The sequence below is a fragment of the Plectropomus leopardus genome, chromosome 21 (assembly GCF_026936395.1).
Source record: "Plectropomus leopardus strain MGB_pleo_1.0 chromosome 21, ASM2693639v1, whole genome shotgun sequence".
Classification (NCBI taxonomy): Eukaryota; Metazoa; Chordata; class Actinopteri; order Perciformes; family Serranidae; genus Plectropomus; species Plectropomus leopardus.
The window spans coordinates 2,732,871-2,758,294 of NC_142196.1; the positions used below are offsets into that span (position 1 = coordinate 2,732,871).

The 25,424-nt window shown below is 37.7% G+C and overlaps 1 protein-coding gene across 1 annotated transcript in view; it reads left to right on the forward strand.

Annotated features, from left to right (window-relative positions):
- Positions 1–25,424, forward strand: part of reck (reversion-inducing-cysteine-rich protein with kazal motifs) — an 89,319-nt gene that overhangs the window by 58,364 nt on the left and 5,531 nt on the right. The window contains exons 17-20 of the mRNA XM_042510269.2: positions 4,913–5,102; positions 8,656–8,866; positions 9,680–9,753; positions 16,185–16,340. Coding sequence (XP_042366203.2) covers positions 4,913–5,102; positions 8,656–8,866; positions 9,680–9,753; positions 16,185–16,340 — 631 coding nt within the window. The remainder of the gene's footprint in view (positions 1–4,912; positions 5,103–8,655; positions 8,867–9,679; positions 9,754–16,184; positions 16,341–25,424) is intronic.

Consider the following 25,424-nt stretch of genomic DNA (forward strand, 5'->3'; position numbering starts at 1 on the left):
TTGTTTCCTTATCATGACTCTTCCCACAGCTACAGATTTCCTTCAGCCTCCCTGAGTAACTGAGGTAAAATGCGTGATCTTCTCCCCACTATAAATAACCTTTTTTTTTAATATTCAAACCACATGAAGGTATTGGAGCTAAGGTAAAGAGCAAACAGCGGAGAGGGACTGAGAGTTATCACCAAGACAAACTGCTCATTTCTTAAGTAAAATGCAAATCCTCCTTACAGACCACATCATCACACAAGCTTTGTTTGCACTTCAGCAGCTGAGAGAGAGAGAGCAAGAGAAAAAGAGAGGATAATTATCAAAAACAGGGGAAAATTAAAAACAGTTTTCATTATTATTAAACTATATAATTAAAATTGTCTAATGCAAAAAAATTACTTTATTAATATGATTATATTTTAACACCTTTTAATGCTTTTTTGTTACTTTGTTTTTTTATGTTTTTTTAATTTCTGTTTTGTGCAAATTTTCTGATAATTTTCTTGTTGGCCTTACTTTTAAGTCATTTTGGTCATTTTTGAGTCATATTATTCAGTTGCTCATTTCCATCATTCCTTTTTTTGAAAGAAATCAAACCATTTTACTCCGATTTCAAAGGGTTAACAAGCTGACATATCATACATACACATCCCAGCACGCACATTAGCAAATAAACTGATGTCACGCTGATGTCAGCGGGCAGCCACATCGCCAAAGAATCCCCACAGACCTGTGGATGAAACTATATCATAGAAGATGACTGCAGTGCTGCTAAATGGGTGAAAACTGCCGGCAGACCAGTGCAGTGTTGGAAGACTCGGGTCTAAGCGGCGTCCTCAGGTCAGAATGTTGTGACCAGCCGTTTGTCTTACTATCATGGGGAAAAATAGTTACACGTATACACGATGTGTATGAATCAGAGAAAGCAACTAAACTGGAAGTCCTAAAAAGTTCCAAATCAGGACAATCTGGTGAGAATTGATCAACCTTGTCAATACTGTCAATATAAAACTGTTTTCAAATGCAAGATAATGGACTTGTAAACATGCTGTGAAATTCAGCGGTTAATCACAATTTGAAAATGTAATCACTTGACAGCCCTAGTTTTTTCCCCCACAGGATCTGGTTAATACAAATGGTTTATTTTTGGTTTAAATAAAACATGTAGAATTAAGTGATTTTAATTAAATTTTGGTATTTGAACCTTAGATGTGGTTATTTTTCCTGACAAAAATATTCCTTGCACATGATGTGTCCAAGGACTCGTGGGAATTTGAAAATCAAAAGGTAATTTCTGTTTTTACAGTCTCTGGCTAAGATGAATGGCCAAATTTGGGTGATTTTGAAATAACATATGCCTTTCAAAAATGCTAGTGGTTTCTGTGGGTATTTAAAATAAATACAAAATCCAACCAAGTTGTATGTCCATCCTGGAGCCAAAATAAAAACTTTGAATCTCCTTAGTGCTTATAAAATAATTTGATGTGTTGAGCTCAGCCCCCTCCCCTCGCTCCAATAATGAACAGTCCGTCATAAAAAAGTCATTACAACACTTCTTCCGCTCACTTGTTGTTTCAGGTGGCTGTGCTTGTGATGAGTTAACTGACCCCGGGGTCTGTATCAGCGAGGGGTTTGTTACATTTCATTCACAGATCGTTGTCGGCCCCCATGCCTCCTGCCATCAGCTTCGACCCCTCACCCAAAATATACAATGCTGTTTTGGAAGAATTCCACCCTGAGGACTACAAATCCAAAGAAACAAAGACAAAATATATTTTCAGCCTCATCAACATGTATAGTGATATTCAAACACCAACGGCAATTCAAGCTTTTTCACTGTTTTGAGGGCTTTAAGGATTTGCGTATTTGTCACATACGTAAGTTGTAATATGTCTAATAAAATGCAATGTTACAGGATCTTAAGGCCTGTTAAAAGAATATTCTTAGAAATAATGATTGGAAAAATGAAAAACAAAAACACAATAACACAAAAAACTAAAATATAGGCGTACATTTTTCTTCTTTAAGATATAATTAGTAAGATGTGGTTTTCTGATCTGTCTTGTTTTATCATTTGTTCTTTTAATATTTAATTTGAAATCCAAATTAGGCAAGTTTTAACAAAAAAAACCTTATTTTGTTATTCATTACTACTGGGAATCCAACAAACTGTTGTTTTTCCTACTTTGGATTTTACTCTCAAACCCAAAAAAAAAAGGAAAAGGAAAAAATGGGCCAGGGGCTAAACTTGATTTTTAGATGATTAGATTGCCTGAAATTAATCCAAATTAATCCATGTTCACTCTCCGATGTTTAAAACACAACAAATTTCATGAAAATCGGTTCAGAATTAAACAAGTTACAGTTGATTTTGTAGTGCAATCTACATATTTCAATACACACGCATTTGTTTACTATTTTACTAGATCTTGACCTCCTCAATAAGGCGCTCGCCCGTACGCATGTCAATCCAAAAACGCGCAAGCCCCCAGGAAGTGCGGCAGGCTCTGATGCAGATTTTACATAGTGGCCAAAAGTTGAATTACACTGTTTGGGTCCGTCATGTGATGCTCACAGGCCCAGAAAGACTTTTCCTCATAGAGTTACATTGGGGAAGAGACGTCTGTAAAGCAGTGGGTAATTTTTTGCAAGGTCAAAACCTCCACGGAACGACTTATTTCACTATTTAGATTTAAACCATCCAGTTCGATAACTTTTGGAAAGTCTAAAAGAGCTGCAAGATTAAATATTTTAGACGTCCATTCTAGCTGGGAAAGTGCTAAACATATGCATAGGAATGAACGGGGCCCCACCTCTGTGGCTGTATCTAGACTTTCTTAATACATCCATGGGGATGTGGTATCTACGTTTCTATATCTGTGCCTTGTATAGTAGCCTCAGCGACCAGAGTGTGAATGTGTGTGAGTGCGTGAGTGAATGTGTAGAAACGGAGAAAAGGTAAATGTTCTTTAAGTAGTTGAGAGACGAGAGAGCTATATAAGTTCACTTTATCTTCAAACTACAAATAGCTGTTTGCTGCTATATTAATGCTTTATTGTATAAAGCTTCTTAAGGCACACACACTAATGTGTTGTGGTATGTGTGTATGGAGCCTTGGTGGTTACTATGGTGATAGAGCAGGGTGTCTTTGTGGGTTTGGAAGGAAGCAGTTTGCTCTTGTTGCTTTGCTTTTATTGCAGCTTTTTTTCCCCAAATATCCTCCTGAGTGTGTTTTTTTTTTTTTATCTCTGTCACTGTGTGAATGTGAGTTGTTGATTTGTATATTTGTGAGCTTAATGGGTAGCTTCAATTCATAAATTGGGAGTCAGACATTAAGACCAAGAGACCAGTACCAAAGGGGATCAAGGCAGCCCCCATGCAAGCTAGGATAGCAAAGTTCCAGGGTGAGAATACAAAAAACAGTACAGTACAACTGAGCAGGACACAGACTGTGATCAGTCCTTCCTGATATGTTCTATGGAGTTCTATGTTCTAAGGACCCCAAATTTTATTAAACTTGGCATGAGAGTCTGACAGAGTGTACTGAATCTGCTCGAGATGAAGACAAGAAACCATGTCATTAAGTCATTTTTTGAAGCAGGGAGGAGATATTGACTTCCACTCTCTTAAAATGACATGTTTGCAGCAACCATGCCGTCAAATTATTGTTTCAGTCCAACTTAAAACTGACTTTTAAAATACATGTAAACATGTTAGTCTGACTGAAATTATTTTTACTCTTTATACATATACGCCTCAACCAGACCTGAACTGGCTCTCTGTGCCTGCACCCAAGTCCCCACGCCGAGTTTTGACACGGAAGTTGAACAGCGTAGCTTCGTAGAACAAAAGAGGAAGAAGAAGGGAAAAAAAAAAAAACTAAGACAAAGGTATCAACCATGCCAAAAAGTTATCCATGTTGTCACAGTGGGACACACAACCTGTTTCCTGCTTGCTAACATGTCTGTTATGTGACATAATAGGTCAGTAAGAAGAAGGTCCAATAGCAACTAGCTTAAAGGGGGCAGATCTCCACCTGCTGTGGCAGATTTGCACTTATCTCCATCAATAAATCAATATTCCCCTGGTGCTTGTATACAGTCGTCCAGTTAAATTGGCTTATTGAGCTATATCCAGAGCTTGACTTAACTGTTCATGTAGTGACTAGTGGGAACAACACTTTCAAGAGTAAGATCCTTTATTTTTAACCAAAAACAGCCCTGAAATGAGTATCGCCAAACCCATCAGACTCCATTTAAATAGATAGATATTTAATCGTCATGAAACACTCTTCATTCAAAGTCAACAGGAACAAAATAAAACTCACAAAAGTCGTCTTCGTGTTTTGCGTCTCCACCCTTCTAACAATCACCAACTTCTGTTGAAATAAACCCGTGATTCATCCAGCTAGATGTGGAAAAAAATGCTTCCTCAATACAAGCTAAAGTTACTATTTATTTAAATGAAGTTTGGTGGGTATGGAGATAGCGTTCTTTTAAGGTGTTTCTTGTTGAAAAGAAAGGATCTGTGTCTTAAAATAAAAGTTATATTTCTGTAGGGATCTGGAAGTTATCAGACACTTATAACAATCTGAGTCTGTTAGTGGCAAAAACAAACACCGCAGTGGATGTAAATAAAAAGTGCACAAATGCCCCAACTGCTTACATTGAAGCCTGTTTGGTGGCTGCCAGCTGCAGCACTCTTACTCAATACTGGACCAGTTTAAGAAACTGTTGTTCTAATTACTCACTTACATACACAATCATGGGAAAAATCGGGCCGTGGTTGAATAATATTAAAGTTACCCTTTAATACACATAGATATAATTAGTAGTCTGTGGCTTTTCACCTGTACTGCTGATGTATGGAAAAAAGGTTGCATTATACAGATGAATCTATAAAGAAACATTGTGTGTGTTTCCAGGTGCATCCCAAAGTATCGCGTGTGTCTGAGTGACTCGTCAGATTGCCCGCAGTACGAGTGCGTCGGCCGGCCCGGAGCCTGCGATAAGAACAGCGTGGAGCCGGTGTGTGACACTGACGGAATGGTCCACGCCAGTCTGTGCCAGATGCAGCAGGCTGGGAAAACCCTGGCCTACATGGGCCACTGTCAAGTAGGTTATAGCAGGAGGCAGCTGCCTGAGATACACTCAGCGCTGACCTTCCTGTTGCTTTGTGTTATCTTTTTTTCTCTTTTTTTTATACATCTATGCAGTACAGACCTGGAAGCAAAATCATGAGCAGCTTTAAGTGTTGTTAAGTGCGATGTAGAGGACAGAGCAAAGACAGAAGGACAGCGAATGCATAACCTGATGGTGCCGTTAAAAGGAAAAAGTTATAAATCATATTAGTAGGTGAATTCTTGCTCTGCAGAGGAAAGATGATGGTCATTTAGCCAGTTGAGGTTTTGCTGAGTGGAGTACTGGCTTGCTTTTTGCTCCCAAAATGTATCTGACTGAAAAAGACAATGTTTTGATGCAATCTGATTATTTCTTGATTATGTTCAGAGTCCAGTCATGGATTACAAATCTAATGATGTCAACATGATATAACTTATTGGGTGTCTACACTGTATAAACCAGCGCCCCGCTTTTTGTCATGTTGCCCATTTGTCTGGTTTTGGTGATATAAATCTAAACATTGAATCTGTTGTCCTGCACCTTGCACATAGGATGGGGTGGGTATACATGCAACCTCAGTTCCAAAAATTGGATTCTGTGTAAAAAGAAAATAAAAACAGTATGCAATAACTTGCAAATCTGTTTTGACCTATATACAGTAAAAAGACAGGATATTTTACTTTGACACTGTTAAAGTTTTTTGTAAATATACACTCACTCTGAATTTGATCACTGCAAGAAGTTCCCAAACTGTTGGGACAGGAACACCAAAGACTGGGAAAGTTGTTAAATGCTCAGAAAAACATCTGTTGTGAACATTCAGCATACGGGGTGGGTGATATATCGAGTATACTCGAGGTATTGGGGCTTATTCGACGTGCAAAAAGACTATAAATGACTACATCGCCAACATCAAGTAGCAACTGTCACATCATTTTTGTAAGCTACTTGAGTTTGGGCTCTCTCTCACACACACAGAGCAGGACTTTTGCAGAACTCCAGACTGTGACTATTTAGTCACATTTTGCAACCACAGAGCACGACTGCAATTTGCAAATACTATCAATATCTGAGCTGTAGAGCTGTTTGTTTCCAGCTTACAGAGAATAAATCATTACGTTTGAAGGCACTGCAGTAACAGTTTAATTTAATGAGAGGTAGTGACAGTTGTGTGAGCAGGTGAGGTGTGTGTTTTTATTTGCAGAGCTCCAATTGTGACTATTTAGTCACATTTTGGGACCAGTGCGACTTGGAAACATCACTAATATATGAACTGGAGAGCTGTTAGTCTGTTGCCTGCTCAAAGTGAATGAATCCTCACGGTTAAAGACGGCATAATATCTGTTTAACAGTATCTAACAATAACGTCCAACTGTTGACCGGAAGCTTCAAGTCCACCGCAAAAACATTTATACTTCCTGCCTGAGACAAGCCAGGTCCTTCAAAAATAAAAGCACCATGGGTTCTGCTTTTATTTATTAGTTATAGTTATAACAATACCTTTTTCAATTTTCATTTTAAATGCACTCCAATTATCTTCCTTATAACCGTTTTTTATTAAATGTTATTATACCAGTAGTTAAATATATGACAGTTGCTACTTTAACGTTATTGTAACTGCAGTTCATTCAATAATTGTGTATTTTCATCGTTAACATTAGTTTAAAGGACATTTAAATATATAGAGATATATATTGTGTATCATGATATAGCCTTAAGAAATCATGATGCTTTTTTTAAAGCCAGATCACCCAGACTTAATTCCATGGGTCGACAGGTTAACTGGTATCATTATTGGGTATGAAAAAGGCATTCTCAAAAGGCTCAGTCGTTCTTAAGCAAGGATGACCTGAGGTTCACCACTCAGTGTAAAACTGAGCAAATAGTCCAGCAGTTTAAGTACCTTTCTTAATGCACAAGTGTGAGGATTTTAGGGACGTCCCTGTTTGTTTCAGTAAAACAATGCCAAGCCACTTTCTGCACATGCTCCAACAGCGTGGCTTCATAGTATTACAGTGTAGGTTTTACACTGACCTGCCTGCAGTCCAGACCTGATCCCACTGGACATGTGCGGCACATTAGGAAGCACAAAATATGAAATGGAGAGCCAGGACTATTGGGCAACTGAAGCCGTATATTAAGCTAGAACTGGAAGGAATTTCACTTTCAAAACTTTAGGAACTTATTGTTAGTATCAAATTTAGAATGATTGTATATGCAGGAAAAAAAGATGAATTCATCAGTTTTTTTTCTTGACCTTGGGATCAGCATGGAGGACAAAATAGTCTCAGCTTCAAAGTTCACTTCGCTTGTCAGAGCTTTTAGTAGCATCTCATGGTCTTCATCAGTGAATGGCTCTAAACTGATTTTCTTGTGACAGACGTTCCACACACAGGTCATTCTGGTAATTCTAACAGAGTGAGTATTTTGGCAGTTAACTTTAGACGAGGTTCATCTCACTTGAGTTCACACATGTTTTTACTAACAAATTTTCATGACTTTTCCATTTGAGATGTGACTGAAAGCGCAGAAAAAGCTAGTAAGTAAACTTTGAATTTAGATTATTTAGTCGCACATTATCCCTTTCACAGGCATTGTAACAGCAAGGCTGACATTTTTTAAAATCAATTTGGTTTTCTAAAAAATTTGCAAAACCCAATTTATTTCATACAGATGTTTTTATACAATGCATTTTAGTATTTTAGTATATACTGCAATTCTATTCATTTTTATGTTTATTGTATTATTTTAAACACATTCTGCAACTAGATTCATTATTATCTGTATTTATTCTTACTATTATTTATTTATTTTATGAAATGACTTTTATTTTTATAATTATAATTTTCTTATATTTTTATAACACTGACAATTTGTTTATAACCATATATTTTATACAGATTTTTATTTTTAACTAGATTCATTTTTATTTGTATCTCTTTATTTTTGTTTATTTATTTTTATATGTTTGTTGTGTGAAGTTATTTTTATTTTCAGATTTCTATTAGATTACACTGACTTTTGCAGTTTGTGCAATGCATTGTACTGGGAATTTTTTTCTCATAAATTGATGCATTTTGTTAACATATTCTATTGTCTATAATGTTGTATAATTTTTGTTAATGTGTTTGTTAAAGGGTTATACAGCTGTTTTCACAGACTGTGGTGTACCCCATAGAAGTAAAGTGAGTTGAACCTGGTTCCCAGAGGATGACTCCTGATGTTCTTCATCACCATTTAAATCTTCCCTCACTGTCACCATCAGGACAAAACTCCAAGAGCTATCCAAATGTAATGAAGAGATTGATGAAAAAATTTACTTTTGAAATTCATGCTCCTCAGAAGATGAACCCTTGCTTTGCACATATTTATTAGAGTTTTCATCCATCATTTCAGGCTAGAAATGTTACCATGGTGCTTTTGTGTTGTGAAGGTAACTGGAGAAGATGTAAAATAGTTTCCATGCTTATTTGGATATATCAGAATGGAAATAATTATGTGTGTAAATGTGCAGTTTATAGAGCTACCTGGTGTGCTCTGTTGTCAGGACGCCTGTAGGAAGCCTCAGCAAGTTTGTGGCCATAACGGCGAGACCTACGCCACAGTGTGTGATGCCTTCTCGGACCGCGTGGCTGTGGACTACGAGGGCTCATGCCACGCTGTGGGGGCCGTGTCTGATGTGGCCCCAGAGTCTGCGTGCAGTGTCATACCCTGTCCACCTCTGTCTGCTCCAGGCTGCCAGCCTGTCACTCCACCAGGTGAGTTACACAACATCACCATTTTAAGACTGTGTAATTCTAAACAAATTGTTCAGCCAAATCCTGATTGGTACTTTTTTATATCAACGTCATAGATAATTTTAACATATTGTTTAAAAATTAATTAATTTAGAACAGGATGAGAACTGAATATTTAAATACCTCAGACACTGTTTGTTATTTATGAGAGGGCATGGGTGGTGCAAAAAGGGAAGAGGCATGTCACATGGGGGGGGGGTGACATGCAGCAAAGGGCCATGATCTGGGAGCAAACCAAAGGCTGCTGCTGCAAGGATATTGCCTTTATACATGGTGCGCCTGTACTATCCACTGAGCTACCAGGCACCCATCACTGCTGATTTTTTAATGAAAAAGGTAGGTGATATATTTTTTAAATGATTTTTAAAGAAAAAAAATTGTTATTTTTTTTTATAAACACTTTGGGGATTTTTGTTAAAGAAAAGACTTTTGTCTTTTAAAAAAAAATTATATGTATGTCTTTTATCACAGTCAGAAACTACAAAAACAAATGATCATTAGATGTTCAAATTTCCAACCATCCTCGAACATATCATATGTTATTATACAGGTTTGAGTAAAAAAAATCCTTGGATTTTTTCAAAGCTTTCAGGATACATTTAGTCTTCCAAAACTTTTTTAGGCCTGGAACTTGCTTTTTGCAAATTCCATTACTTTCCAGGTTTTTCATTACAGCAGGAACCCTGCTTGACGGATCTTTCCTTACGACATGTATACAGCATTACTTTCTGGAGGTTGTATTTTAGTAATCCATGACCTCTGACCTCTTCCCAGGGGCCTGTTGTCCGATATGTGCCAGTATGCTGCAGATCCTCTGGAACAAAGAGCAGATGAACACTTTCTCTAAGGTAGGAATTCCTCACAGTTCATCTGTGTCATTTTGGCGACAAGGCTGCCGTCTCTCTACAGAGAACTCAAATGCAGATGTTGATGAAACTGAGGTTCAAAGAAATATGTCACTGATACAAAGAGAGACCTCACATAAAACTAGGCCATCTCTGCAGTGGAAAGATACTTTTGAAATTGGTGCTACATGAGCAGAGAAAACAGAAAAAGACACTTTTGGTAGAAAACCTACAACTACCAAAATTCACTAGACAATACCAGACCAATAAATGCTCCTACTCTAGGGTGACATAATGACTGGTCCATGTGAAACAATGGCAGCCAGCCAGATCTCGTATTCTAGTTAGACAGTAAACCATAAAATTTTTCTAAAAACATTTGAGGAGAGCTCAGCTGCAGCTCAGTAACAGAGTCTTGGTTTTTATTTGATCAGTGATGATTAGTTTTACTGTTTGATCTTCATTTTTCATCCTCCATTTTCACTGTGTAGGATAAGTATGGTGTATAAAACATGTTTCTGAAAACATCAGAGAGAAATATGCAGTGCAGTAACATAATATTGAAATGTAATCAGTCAGCACTGCCTATTTTTATTGTTCAGCCAGATTTTGGTCCAAGTTTGAGGGAGAGAAAGGGCCTCCATTAGGACAACACACACTTGTTTTGCTCTGCGCACAAAATGCACTCTTCAAACTCAGGTTAAAAAAATGTAATACATTAATAATATTTTCTACTTTCATTGAGTTGTTGTTTTTTTTGTTTTTTTTTTTAACAACATCAGCCCTAATCATAAATATAAAGTATGCATTAATTTTCAGAATTTAAACCCTTTAAATACCAGGTTTCTATCATAATGTCACTATGTTTTTATATGGAAAAATTACACAAATTGATTATCATAATTAATTGATTATCATAGCCTGGGATATGTCAATAATTAGCAGCAACATTGATTTTTATACATTATTATTTTTGTAAAGTGTAAAATACTCAAAATACATACATTTATTTTCTGCTTTCATTAAGTTATTTTTGATTAGGACAACATCAGTCCTAATTAATCAAATATGATTTAATTTCAGAATTTTAATCCTTTAAATGCCAGATTTTTGTCATGATGCCATCATGTTTTTAGATTAAAAAATGAAAATAAAAATAAAAAATACACACACACAAAAAAGTTTTAATATACTATATGAAAGGTAGACTTTTTTCAATGATCACAGCCTGGGATGTGTCAATGATTTGCAGCAATATTGATTATGACCTAGTAGAAACAGCATGTATTTTTTCCATATGCCAAATATGGTAAAAATGACTTCATCATCTGGAAAATAGTCAAAATGACAAATTCCAAGGCAAAAGCCCAGAATGACACACAGAAATGATACAATGCATGTGTTTATGCTTTGATGAAAATCACAGTTAGAATGAGTTTCAATGGAGCATTTTTGCACTTAACAGTCTCATTGTAACAATTTAGCTTCCACAGCATGTTAATAATATATATTATGTTATTGTAGGAGCTGAGCTGGAAATTCCAAGATCAAACTAAAATACACAATCTTGCCAAAATGTATGCCATATGCATGAACAAAGCCAAAATTATCAAAAAATTAAGAATGAAAAGTGTGTAAAAAGTGCTAAACCCTAAGGGGTTTACAGTGCTCTGAATCTGGATGCTGCTGGGGTTTCACATGTAATTACACATGCCGACCACTTGGGAGCGCTATAAATCCAAAGAGTCCTTCACTGCAGCTCCAAGCACACTGCACATAATGTAAAACAGCACAGCGCTGACATTGTAAAGCTGTTTCACTGTTTTTCCTTATTGATATAATGTGTCAGTTTTAATTCTAATTGTCCAAAAATAAACACACTTCCTGCTGTAGCAGAGTAAATGCAGTCCCTTTAAAAATGGTCGAAGTCCTGACATGACCTAGACTGTGGACCCTGGGTGTCCTGTTCCAGTTTGGCAGTATTCCACACACCGTGTTAGCGATATACAGGAGTGCCAATAAACAAACACCTTAGCAACAAATTAGCACCTTACTTTAAGCCAAATGCCATAGAATAACTGACAGTTAGAGTATTTTTTGATTCTACAGCTACTTTACACTTCTTCTCTGCTATATTTTAGAGAAAATGTTTTACTTTTTACTCACAATTTTCTGAAAACTGTGGTTACTTTGTAGATTTTACATGAAAACACATGGTTGAAGTTTATAGTATGTTGTATTTGTAAAGGATTAAGGGCGGTGACACATGCAGCATTTTTAATCACTCAGGGAACGCAAGGTTGGTGCTGGGTGTTTCTTAATGCCAACTTTCAAGAGCGAAGTGGCAGATTGCATCTGAGGCTGCTAAGCGACCATAACCAGCATGGTTTCATAGCCCTCCTATCAGACATCCTGAGTACAGAGTTGATCCTCCTCCAGCTGTTTCTTAAGTGTGTTTTGGGACTAAAATATAGTCCGTGAGTCAAGCTCAGATGTAGAGGTCAGATGTAAAGTTTATGTTCTGCAGCATAATTTCTGCCTTTTTCTTCTCCCATTAATCATCTGATGACCCCTCAGATTTATCTGGTGATCTTTTGAGGCCTGACCCTTAGGTTGGGAACCACTTGACTGAGCTATTTAACTGTAGTAGTAGTAGTAGTTAAAACTAGGTCAGTTTGATAATAATAATAATAATCATAATGATAGTAATAACAATAATAATAATAATGTTGATGTATATAGCACCTAGATTTATATAGAAGTAATGTGCTAGCACAGTAAATTAAATTATTTATTCATTTAGTAGCGCCTGAGCACCGAACAGTGCAAGGACTCTCTTGGAATGCAAGGAATTATTATTTTCTGCCAAATGAATCACATTTTTGACATTGCACATGCCGTTGACTCCTGTGTTTGATTGGCTCATCCTGAGAAAGCATGTCCAGCTGTATTCTCTTATATGCAATAGTATCTTTTTGCAGGCTTGCAGACAGCAGTTTCAGGACTGCAGATCTAGGACCCTTGTTTTTCACAACAGCACCGCCCAGTGATTTGGATTAATACAAAAAATACAGGATACTTTAAAGGGAAAATATTATTTAACAAGTACCACCAAAATATTACTTTATGAGGATACACTCCGAACTGAACAGACAGTAAGTACTGAATATGAATTAAATTATATTATTTATTGTAAATATAAGAGTATATAAGAGACACAAATATTAGGGAATTGAACAGCTAAATGAACAACATCTGGCCGCATGGCATTGTGTAATGTTAATGTTAAACTAACAATGACAGTACCAGTATTAAAGGCACTAACGTTAACATATACTTTAGCTAACATTAGCCCACATGTTAACGCCAGCTTGCTGCCCTGGACAGTTTAGGCTTTACTATTTAATGTAAGCTGATAACTTAAGACAGATCATGACATGCTTTTATCTTTGGAAATTTACATTGGCCACTGGAAAGAATTAACCTAAATAACATTATAGATACTAAATCAACAATTAATATAGATGGTCTTGGCAAAATGAAGCTATGTCTTCACTGAATTACTTTAAACTATTGTTCCCAATTTTGTTGTTTTTTTTTTTTATTTTAAACAAATTTAACTTAATTCATTCATTCACAGTCCATCTTCAACAAGTGAATACAAAGCATGGATGTATTATAGCAAATTAGCCCATATCCTACAGCCAAGCATAGCACATGTACAAAAAAACGAGGGTCCTTGATCTGCGGTCCTGAACCTGCGGTCCCAAAACGTCTGCCTGCAAGCCTGCATATACACTCTTCTCATTATATGTCTCTCTTTATGCTAATTAGAATGTGCCATCCCTGTGGTCAGCCAATGAAACATGGGGGATGGCACATTCTAATTAGCCAAAAGAGAGACCTATAAATTAGTTTGGCTGAAAAAATAACCAGAAACTCATGAAACTTGATACGCACGTCTGGCCTGGCAAAAAAAAATTTGTTTTTTGGTGGTTTCAGATACAGGTGCGGCAAAATGGTTCTACGGTGCCCCCTAACATGTAGCCCCAATGGCCAGTTTCACCTACAATTATGTATCATACCCACCCAGACGCACAAACAAACCTCTTGGACCCAACCCCCAAACCCAACAGGAAGTCACTCATTTCGAATTTTATGCTGATTTTTGCCAATTTCCGGCCTAGTACTTTTGCGAACTCGTCCCACAGGATTAATCCGATTGACTTCAAATATGGGGTGTCCAAGTTTAGCCCCTTGGTGATGAAAAGTTATCAAAGGTCCACGCAAAACTTTTGTGGTTTTCCCATGATGCTGCGTCAAATTCTGATATTTCGCCATAACAGGAAATTGTTGTAACTTTGGTGTACATTGGCCAATCTACCTGAAACTATAATAATAACTATTATAGTTTAACTATAATAATAATTCACTAGTCGTAATAGTACGACCTAGTAGTATACTACTAAAGTATACTTTTATAAATGTCCCAGACAATTATTCCAATCCAGTTGAAATTCTCTCTGTATGATCTTAAGACCTTCATGACTGAAAGTTATCAAAACTCTGCACAAAACTTTTACGTGTGTCTGTATCTTAGCATCAGATGCCGGTGTTTGGCCATGGGGGGGGGGTTATTGTAACTTTACATACTCAAATGTTCTTCACACATGTCATGTCAGACAACAGTCCAGCCCTGAGCAGGTCCATATGCTAATTTTCAGTCAGTGTGCTAACATGCTTCAGTAGTGCCCCCTGCATATATATATGTGTAGAAAATCCCAAAAGAAAATCAATTGACTGAACATTCATAACACACTAATCAGAAGTTGTTTCTTCCTTCCACCTTTGGCCACAGCGTCCTCTCATACTCCTCCCCTTAGCCTCCCCAGTGTGTGTGTGTGCCCAGCCTGTTGAATAGCAGCAGCGCCTGAAGCCTGCTGATGCCTAAACGCCGACATGTTAGCTGCTAATAAGTCCCACTGGCATCTCATTCCGATCAGCTTAATTATACAACAAAGCCCCTTTGGCTGTCAGTCAACTTGGCTGTAATCCCCAGCACAAGCACATCATAGTGAGACTCAGCATTAAGCCGATTAATACCAAACACAAGCAGAGCTGATTTGATCTGCAGCTGCGGAGATCCATGAGAATATGAGTGAAAGTGTGCTGCTGCGCTCCAGCTCCGACTCAGCCTGCTGAGACCTCCTCTGTCCTGTTTGCTCAGCAACAGGCTGCCTTTACACCAGCTCAGCCATTCAGCTGAGATTTATTCATTTACTTTCAAATAAAGCTTTAGGATTGAGGCCATTTGCTCTCAAAGAGGAACTCACACATTTCCAGGTGTTTAGAAGTTTCACTGTATATGTAGAAAAGTAGTAGAAAATCTTCAGTCTGTATATTTACCTGTACAGTGAAGTCGAGCTATGGTCATCGCTCAGTTAGGTCATTTAATTGGACTACTGTCCTCCTCCTGCTCCGCAGCAGAATCCATTTACTAAAGGAAGTATGTCCAACTCCACCACGGCAGGTGGAGATATGCCCCCTTTTAGCTAGTTGCAGTAAACTTATATTATTTATACAGGTTATGATATAGACTGAGTCACAATAATGACTGTTTATTTACATTAAATTTGGGGTAGAAAACCGCAGCATCACGTGGATATAATCAGACGGTGCTGAGCAAAATCTGCCTTCGTTGATTAGTTTTAAGCCACTTAAAAAAGTCAATATCAGTTTAAGTGTAGGCCGTATTTAGAATATTTTCACTGTTTTAACTTTCCATAAAACAGCCCTTACTGATGGGGATTTGAAACCATATTTGAAGCCTATTAAAAAAACACAAACAAAAAAAACACCAGACTCCACTGTCAATTTACTCCACTTAATGGCGGAGCTGCTGCTCTACAGCTGCATCCATGAGCTGTTGTGGGCAGTAAAGAGGAGACTATATTTACTCTGTTATATATTTGAATAACTGATATATATATTTTTTTTTTTTTTAGATGGCTAAAATATGTTTTGTTGCAGCTCCCTCCGTCCATAACAGGACATCACTTGACCAGTGTTGTGGGACTGTTCTTTGTTTATCAGTGGAAAGGGGTGGCTGGGACCTTTTTATTTAAAATCTATATAGAATACTACCTTTTAAAGCTGTATGACCCTCACCTGATCCAAAATTAAAAACACAAGTCCCTCCTCAGCACTTATACTTTTTTAAATGCCTGACCCGTTGTGCAGCTCCCCTTACCCCGTCATAAACAACAAACAGTCCCTAACCCTCCAAAAATCAAGTTTATTTGTTTTATTTGTTTATTTTCATATTTATTTCTTTTTTTTAAACACTCAAGTTTTGTACAAGAGCTGCCCAGGAAAATTCATTTAACACTGTCTGATCCCTCCCTGCTTGTTTGTCCTCTGACCTCTGCGTGTAGCTGAATAAGAACCAGCCTGTGACGGTCCACGACGTCCTGCAGATCCTGCGTCTTCATGTCTCTGTGCCACAGTGCGATGTCTTTGGCTACCTGAGCATCAACCACGAGCTGGTGGTCCTCATCACTCCGGTGGACCAGCAGCCAACACCCCTGCAGGTAACACACACACACACACACCAGTGTGAACCATACATGTACTCTTGCTGGGCGGCCACCCAGATAAACCGATACCCACCCAGGAAGATAAAATCCAAATTCCACTGTTTTTCCAGTCAACGATGTAATTTTACAGGGCGCACAGACCATCCGCCCTCCAGCCCCACCAGTGTTTCCCATTAATTACAAAGACTATGGCGGGCTGCCATAGTCTAATTTGTCCCACCATAGTCTCAGTGGAGCTGGACTGTTAATTAAGAGCCGTATTAAAACACTGTTGGGTTATTCATAGCGCAGTAGCGGCAGAGACGTGCAGCAGAACGTCAGGCGCGTTAAAATTGAAACAGAACCATTAATTCTGCTGGGCCTAAAACTCTCTTTCACTTACAAAAATCTGCAAATATCTCCTCTCATCCATCGTTCTGATCAGCTGTGAACGTATCAACAGATCAATTATCGACCTCAGGAGTGACATTCAGCTGCGAAGGAGTTAAAAAGAATTCCACCAGCTGCATTCATGGACCCGCAAAAATGCTGGATATTAGAGTGACACCACAGATAGAGTGACACAAAACGCTAAGCCACGTCCCCCATAGATACACTGAGTTTGGTGGGAATGTCACACAGAGAGAAGTTAGAAGAGAGAAGCAGATGATGATGGATGATGAAAGATGGATGATACTGACAGTTTGTTTTTAATAATAACTTTCTTTTTTTAAAAGATTTTAAAAAGTCGATGGCATGTAACTTTTTTATAAATGTGGTCCATCTGCAATCTATTAAGTAGTATCCAGGCTGGATAAATATGATACATTTCTTATTGTCAAATTCCATTAAGAGACCAAAACTGACAGTGAATGTTTTTATGAAAAAGTATAGTGTGTTTACAGCCTGATTTATCACCTTCCTCTGACCTCAGACCGCAGAGCTCCATTGTTGTCCATAACTCTTAAAAACACATCAGTGATCTACAGCGTTGCACTGGCTGACATGTTCCTTCATTACCATGAACACACACACACTGTAGTTTATTTTGACTCAGTCCCACACACACTGTCCTGTTTCCACAAATACTGACTAGAGCACGGAATGTGGTAAATCTGCTGCTGAAAATAGTCCCCAACAAATGCACTATTTCTTCCTGTTTGAGTGATGTTTGATAACTACATTCAACTATTCATTCTTAAAGTGTATGAAAGATTTAAATCTTCAGAGCTTAGAGCCCAGCCTGTTATTATTCCGAAGTCATCAAATACCACGGCTTTTGCAGTGCTTTCAATTTAGAATGTAGCCGACCAGAACCGGTCACACAGAACCTGCTGCATTTGCATGATACGCTGCAGGATGACATCAGGTTGAAACACTGCCTGTAATGACGTAAAATAAGGAGCGCAAGGGCATCCATAGGCCAGTTGGGAGGGGCGGTGGATAGGTCCAGCATACCCCAGACTTTCATGAGGGAGTTCGGTGTTTGCTTCCTATCCTGATGTTTTTTTCTACACCTTAGCATGTGCCTTACTTCCCTTAATCTTAAAAAAGCGTGCCAGCATGAGCTTTTGTTACCGTCCAAGTGTTGGTTGCCATGTGCTGTTGTTGCCTAAACATAACCATGTGCAGCGTAATCCCACCATGTGCTTGTGTTGACATCAGCGTAGCGGCATCCTGGAACATCAACAGCAGACACAAAAGGATACCTCAAGCATAAAATGTAAATGTGGAAGCCCATTGCAAAACAGCAACATGCGACTACTTGAGATGAAAACATGCTAAAGAGCCACAGACAGGAAGTTAGAAAGTATTTAGAGATTGACTGGTTTGGGGCTTTTTTATTGTATTTGTTGTCATGAATAATGAATAATAACACCAGCCTTAGTGCTGGATGTCTAAATCAGTTACATGAGGTCACATGACACTGTCATACAAAACAAATTCCAAACTATATTACTAGAAACAATTGACTCCCCTCCAAATTTCAAATTGGATGGACAATAACAAGAAGTCTGCTATTACCTGTAAATACATGACACTATAACCCATAGAGGCATAGAGGTCTGACCAGGCAGGTCATATTTTTTTCATAATTCTGTGACCGTGGCTTTTAAGTGCAGATTCTCTCAACATTGTATTGTGGGTAAGTAAAATAATTACGACTCAATTTTAGATTGCTATCACATTTATGACTGACTTTATAAGACAAAATGCTGTTCATGACTGCAATTGTCAAGTTAAATGCATTAAAATACTATAAGCAAGATTAAAGAGTGTGGAGCCAGGACCCTCAACCTCACAGCAAACTCCACTCTGTGCTCCAATAAATACAATTATCATAAAGGTTCATTTGTTATGTATGAATATATTTATTTTTGCATGTTCAGGTTGCACAGTTTTGTCCTGACTCAGAAGCTCTTTCAGTTTTCCAGTTTCTTTTTACACCTACACATTATAAACACGGCTGTATTTAGCTCTGCTAATTATCCACATCTCTCCCTCTGGACATAAATATTTATGCTCGATGTGATTAGAGTAGAAGACTGAGGGGGAGGACGCGTCTGTCTCCTTCACTCAATTCTCTTTTTCCACTTCATTTGCATTATTTTATTGCCATCATTGTTTATTATAGAGTATTATATACTATATTTTGAAAAACAAAAACAGTTTCTCATAACAGAATATTATGTAAATCATATTTAAAAAATAACACAAATTATTATTATATTATTAACTTTATTATCATAAAGAGCGATTATTTTTCATACAAAATTCCCAAATTACTCCCACAATATATGACTGAAAAGTTGTTTCTTACACACACAAAAATAAAATGATGTCAGTAGTAAAAGCATGTACTGCTCATCATTATCAGCATGCCAAAATGCTCATAATGCACCAAAACATCAACAACCTGTTTAATTATGCTGAACATGTTTGTAGCCATATTTTACATTTGCTCAATCTGTAAAATCCAAGTAAAGTTATTTGTGTATTTGTTATTTGTGTATCAGCCACCAGCATCAGTTTAAAAGAGCTTTGCAATGCTCTCTCAGCATTTTATGGGCGTCTACAACTACACAGTAAATTCAGAGAGTAAATGACCTTCTTTTGTTCAAAGAAAAAAACACCTTTCTAGAGTGATGTGATCTAATTAACAACTGATAATTAGCTCATCTTTGCTGGTTTATTGAAACAATTTAATTTCCTTTGAGTGTGAGAGATGATAATGAAGTGATAAATTTAATAAAGTGCTCTTAAGAAGTTGGTAACAGGCATGCAATTATCTCTTTACTCCTTGTGAATGGTAATATGACAGCATTTAATTCAGAGTTGTTTCATAATGAAACTGTTATGGAAATGTTACAGGTCCAAGCGAGATGATCATGTGTAAACTTGACTGAGGTGCTTGTTGTGATATAAGACAATCATCACAATGGAACAGAGTGCCCCAGGAATGACATTTTTTCTGTGGACTGGTGCAGAAGTTAAAATCAATTTTTGCGCTACTTACTTCAGGCTTGTCAGAATAATAAATATGCAATAGAGCCCTCCCAAACTGTTAAAAAAAATAAACAAAAGTAATATTCTCATGCCTGTTTTCCTTATTAAACCTCTGAAACCTAAGAAAATAAAAAATCAGGAAAAAAGAAAAATAATGAGCAACTTGGCAACAAATTGCCAACGTAAAAAAAAATCCAAAAAGCTATATTAAATTGTCTGTCTTCTCTCAATTATGTATTAAATATATACTGTATATATATATATATATAAACAAACAACATTTTCATTAGGTCATTTTCTTGTTTTTTGTTTGTTTTTACTTGTCTTTCTTTTTTCTTTCCTTCTTTCAACTCTTTACTTCTTGCTAATTTATGGGCCATTTTTTGTTAATTTGCTCGTCAACCCCTTCCAAAGTTTTTGAAAAAAATCAAGCAAATTTGTTTTGTTTTCAAAGGGTTAAACAGCATTCAGTCAAAGAAGACTGACAAATTTAATTGCTTCGTTAACTCATCAAAAAACAAAAAAATAAACTCACCCAAACCATCTTAGTTACTCTCACTAGTAATTTAATTAGTAAATCCACTTTTCCAACAATCACCAGCTCTGGTTTGGTCAAAATAAATCCTTGATTCACCAAGTTAGATGTCAAAAAAAACATGCCATTATTCTCCTCGCTCTCTCTCGCTTCTCCCTCCACCACTAGGTGTCACTGTGTCTTTCAGCTCAGCTGCCTGTTCCACCAACAGAGACCGTAGACTGAGCTCTAGTGGTGCGTGCTGTGCACTACATAAAGTGACTTTAATAGAATGAGAAACACCGGTATTTGAAATGGTATTGAAAAAACATACTTTCAGGATTTCTGAATACCATGGTATATCATGACGCTGCCCAAGCCTAATACAGTCTATGATTATTACTTCCTGCATCATTTTGCAGAGTTGCAGTTACCAGAAGGAAGGCAAAGCAACCTGTACACCACTGAGACTGCACCTCCGCATGACGGAAACATCACTTTGCTTTTATCCCAGCTCTTGTATTTTATATCTGTGGACTCAGAGACATGATTTCTTAATTGATTGTAATTTTAAATGACATAAAATCTCATATTATTACCTCAAGTCATGAAAGGGGATCATGTCAGGTTGCTCTAATGGGAAGAGTTTTATGTGTGCCAACCAGTAAGTGGGTTAAAAACACAGTACAGCTGCACTCTATCTGGAGCTGAGGTGTCTTCAGGCTGGTGTTTAAATGCTGCTGCTGATAGCAATCTAATCTAATCTTAGACTGGAATCAGTTCATGCCCAAAAGCACCAAACATGCTTCCCACAAAATCTGCAGATAGTCTGTTACTGTGTAGGGAAAGAATTAAAGGAGGGAAAGGAGGAGAGTAACAAAGAAAGACATGAAGCCAGAGAATAGAACAGCAATTTTCACATTAACCTTGAATTTTTACTGTGTACTGGCACCTCTTTGAGTCGAGAGAATGATGAGAATAGTTCTCAGTCTATTTACACAATAGTGTTTCAAAGTTCAGCTTGAATAAAGTAAATACCAGACTGCATCAGTTCAGCCTGACTGCCTTGATACTTTTCTGTATAACATAACTTCCCCTGGAAAAGATCGACATCATCACTTCTAGGCAGCAGAAACAACAGCAGAATGCATAATTCCTGCGACGTTCTTGCAGAGGGAAAGTTTCGCCAAGATTACATTAGTCATTCATTTCTAAGGAAATCGTGAACACATTTAGTACAGCTATTGATGGTCACAGGAGACATCGGGGCCTGTGGGAGGAAGGTGCCGGTATGACGGCACAGATTTTTCAGTGTTTGTTGGTGCTGCAGTCTTTTTTTAGCTCAAGGTCTTTCTATTCCACTGAATAAAAGCAAGAAGCATTGACATTATAGCTACAGTGTTTCTGAAGGGGAAAGTGTTGTTGAAAAGAGGTAGAAAAAAAACATGTTTTGTCTCTATAGCTAATGTGAATGTTTTTTATAACTCATCCATTTACGTTTTATTGAGGCCCAATGTTACATACATTTTAGGGCGGTGTTCACATGGACTCAATACTGCTAGCTAAGCATTAGGTCGAAAACTATCTTAACGTTCACCTCGGTTTACCATTCTTTGTGTAACTTCAAATGTCAAACAAAGTTGGAAGTTGTTCTCCGTCTGTAATTTTCAACTACAACATTGTGCATGCTGCATTTCCGTTTTTGTTGACCACTGTGGCTTAAAGATACAGGCACTAAAAGTGTCTTGGACAGATGCTGAATACAGTGCTGCAGTAATATGAATATGAGAGAAGTAATGTGTTTATATGCCTCTGCGATGGCGCAAGCCAGGCATTATGAATTTGGGCTTTTCGTCCATGCATCTCACTGTATTTAATGCAATATCTTTAAGGACACCTTAAAAGAATTTCTGCAAATGGACTTGGAGTGAAGGATGAACTTATAGAGAACCCAGTAATGAGTCCTAAACATTTGACATTTGTTAGCAGTTTTGCACCAACAGCACCAAGGAATCATGAAGAGAACTAGTTTAAGAACCAAACCTAACTTGGTGAAAAAGTGGTAGCAGATAGCTTTACCAGCTATCGATAGGCTTAATCAGAATTATGTAAACTCATTTGGTGTGTGTGTCATTTGGATGTTGTTTTGTAAGTAAAAGTCATGCACTCCAGCTTTAAAGCAGTGAACATGCAGCCTGTTCTCATTCTGAAGCTGTCAAATACAGCTGCTTTTGTAGTTATTCTGGCATGAGATTCTGATGCCGAAAGCCACCTTTTGCATCTGTATGAATCGCCACCGGACAGCACCTGCAGCATCAGCATGATTCGGGCAGTGTGAGTCGAAACCGGACGGACCCTGTCATGTCCATTTGATACACTGTTATGCGCCATCAGGTTGAAACACTGCCAGTAAAAACATGATATAAGGATCATAAAGGTCCATAAAGGGTAAGCGGGAGGCGCAGTGGATGGATCCAACAAACCCAGACTTTTATGCTGGAGTCTGGTGTTCACTTCCTGCCTAAAGGTGTTTTTGTACACCTAACCATGTGCCTCTTTTGCCTAATCTTATCCATCCCTGCCCTTGTTATGTAATCCTGAGCATGAGCTTTTGTTGACCTCCTGGTTTCAGTTGCCATGTGCTTTGAATGCCTGAAGAACCACATGCAGTGTGATCCCACCATGTGCTTTTGTTTACATCACAGTAACGGCAAACCAGAACATAAATAGCAGACATAGAAGGATACCTAGGGTGTAATGTGCAGATGCATTGACGCAGTGGCAATATGTGATGACTTGGGATGAGAACTTGTTGAAAAATTAGCATAATATGTCTCATTCATTCATTGTCCGTAACCGTTGGTCCTCTTAAAGGTCGTGGTGGGGCTGGAGCCTTTCCCAGCGAGAGGCTGGGTACACCCGGACAGATCACCAGATCACAGGGCTTTTCAATTCCAGTTTGACTTTAGGCCCCATTTGCACCTGGGATTAACATATAATCTGTGTCTGGATACATGACCTAAATACTGTTGTGAATCACTTTGCATTCACACCCAACAAAAAATAAGCATTCTTTTTTTAATCACAAATGTGCTTTCCTTATCTAGATGGATATATATTTGCATATTTCATGTCTATACCAGGGGTGGGTTGAACGTATATTACATGGAACATGCATTACTGTTTAATTATAAATAAAGGCTGATAGAAATGGAAGGGGCTGATGTATGTGCTTAATGCTTTGTGTAAACAACACTCCTACCATATGTTAGGTTTATTCCCCCCAGATGTTTTCAGCTACTTTGCCTTAATCAGTGTGGTAATGTAGCTGAAAACACTTTGGGAATAAACACAGCATATAATAGAGGAGCTGCTCCTTGTTTGAGTGGGTTTAGATTGTTTGTGCCTCTACAGGTTTGCTACTTGCTGTGTATATACTGCCTGAATACCAAAGTTTTTCAAATAGTCTGGTACAATGTGTTTTCTAGGGCTATATTTTATTTTACGGGTTAGGATGAAACAAGAAACAACATCTCTGCACTCTTCACCAGCCATTTTTTTACACCTTCAGTTTTCACCTGCAGTACTCTTGCTTCACTCTCTCAAGGCCACAGCAATAATGAGCCCAACTTGTAGAACTAACAGTTGTACAATGCATCATTTATGCTTTGAGAAATTCCAAAAACTTGCAGCTGAGCAGGAGCACAATTGGACTAAAAAGAAAAGACCTAGAGAGAAGAAGGTGTGCAGGAAAACAGACACATGGAGTTTTTGAAAAACAATATCAATACTTGATTGAAACTTCATTAGCTCTTGTACCACAACCACAATAAACTAGATTTTATATATCATAAAGGATGAGAGGTAAATGAATGGCATTGTAATTAAAAAAAAAAAAAAGGGCAACCGAAGTAAAAAGACAAGGATGAAGATGAAAAAACAGAAAACAAGCAAGTCTCAGTGTGTAAGGGAAGCTTATTAGCAATTTTAGCTGTTACTAGGCAACAGCATCTTCAACTTGATTGTACAGTAAAGTAATATTCATCCCCAGGTTGACGGCAGCAGTGCCAGAACTTTCAACAATTCTAATCACATCTGAACACTGTGCACCTGTATGCTCCTCAAACAAAGCTTTTTTGGCAAAGTACAGCCACCAACCTTGAAACTGAATGATGAAGCATAGAATGGCTTTCCATTCATTCACCAAAGTTCTCCCAGTTTAAATTCTGTATTCAGTCATCAGTCACAGCCAACTACTGTTCCAGCTCTACATCCACATCCAGCCAAGCACAGTCCACAACAGCAGTGATCTCACCCCGACTGGTTTATCAAGAATACTATAGGAGCTGACTTGTGTGGGTAACACAGTATCCTAGAATGCATTTTGTTATTTGTTGGTCTTCAAAAGTGGTCTGCAGCTTGGCAGGCACCTTGCGTAGGTAAAACACCATGGAACTTTGTTAGTTGTGTTAAGTTTGCGCTTATCATAGTGAATTACTCGCTTGGAAATTAGCTTTTGCTGTGCTAACCTCAGCATTTGTCTATAGTGTGTCATAGGCCTACAAATATTGGTCCGTTTTTATTAATTTATCAGACTTTGATCCTGATCCTTGGTCAACCTGCCCATCCCTGTGTCCAAGCTTTTTCATTAGTTTAAAAAGGTCTAGGCTACTTCATTGTTCTATGTCATCACACTACTGTTAACATAAGAGAGTGATTTTAATACAAAGAGTAAACCACTGCATGTGAATGCATGAATTAGTCAGATTTGTGCTTCAGAGGAGAGCCTTCATCAGGCTGTGTAATATTGCCTTCAACTGTATTTCTATGTTATTGAACTGCTTTTAAACTAGAGGCATCTGTGTTTTTATAACTCGCCTTGAAATAGTTCCTCCAGCACCCAGTACTCCTATTGTAAGTCACCAATATACAATAACAAGATTACATAATAACACCATAAAAAATATATGTACAGCATGATTAATAATATAATACAGTAGTGTAACAATTTCAGTATTTAGAATAATTCCCCATTAAGCCTAGTTTGTTTCATTTTTATAAATGACTGTGATCTCATT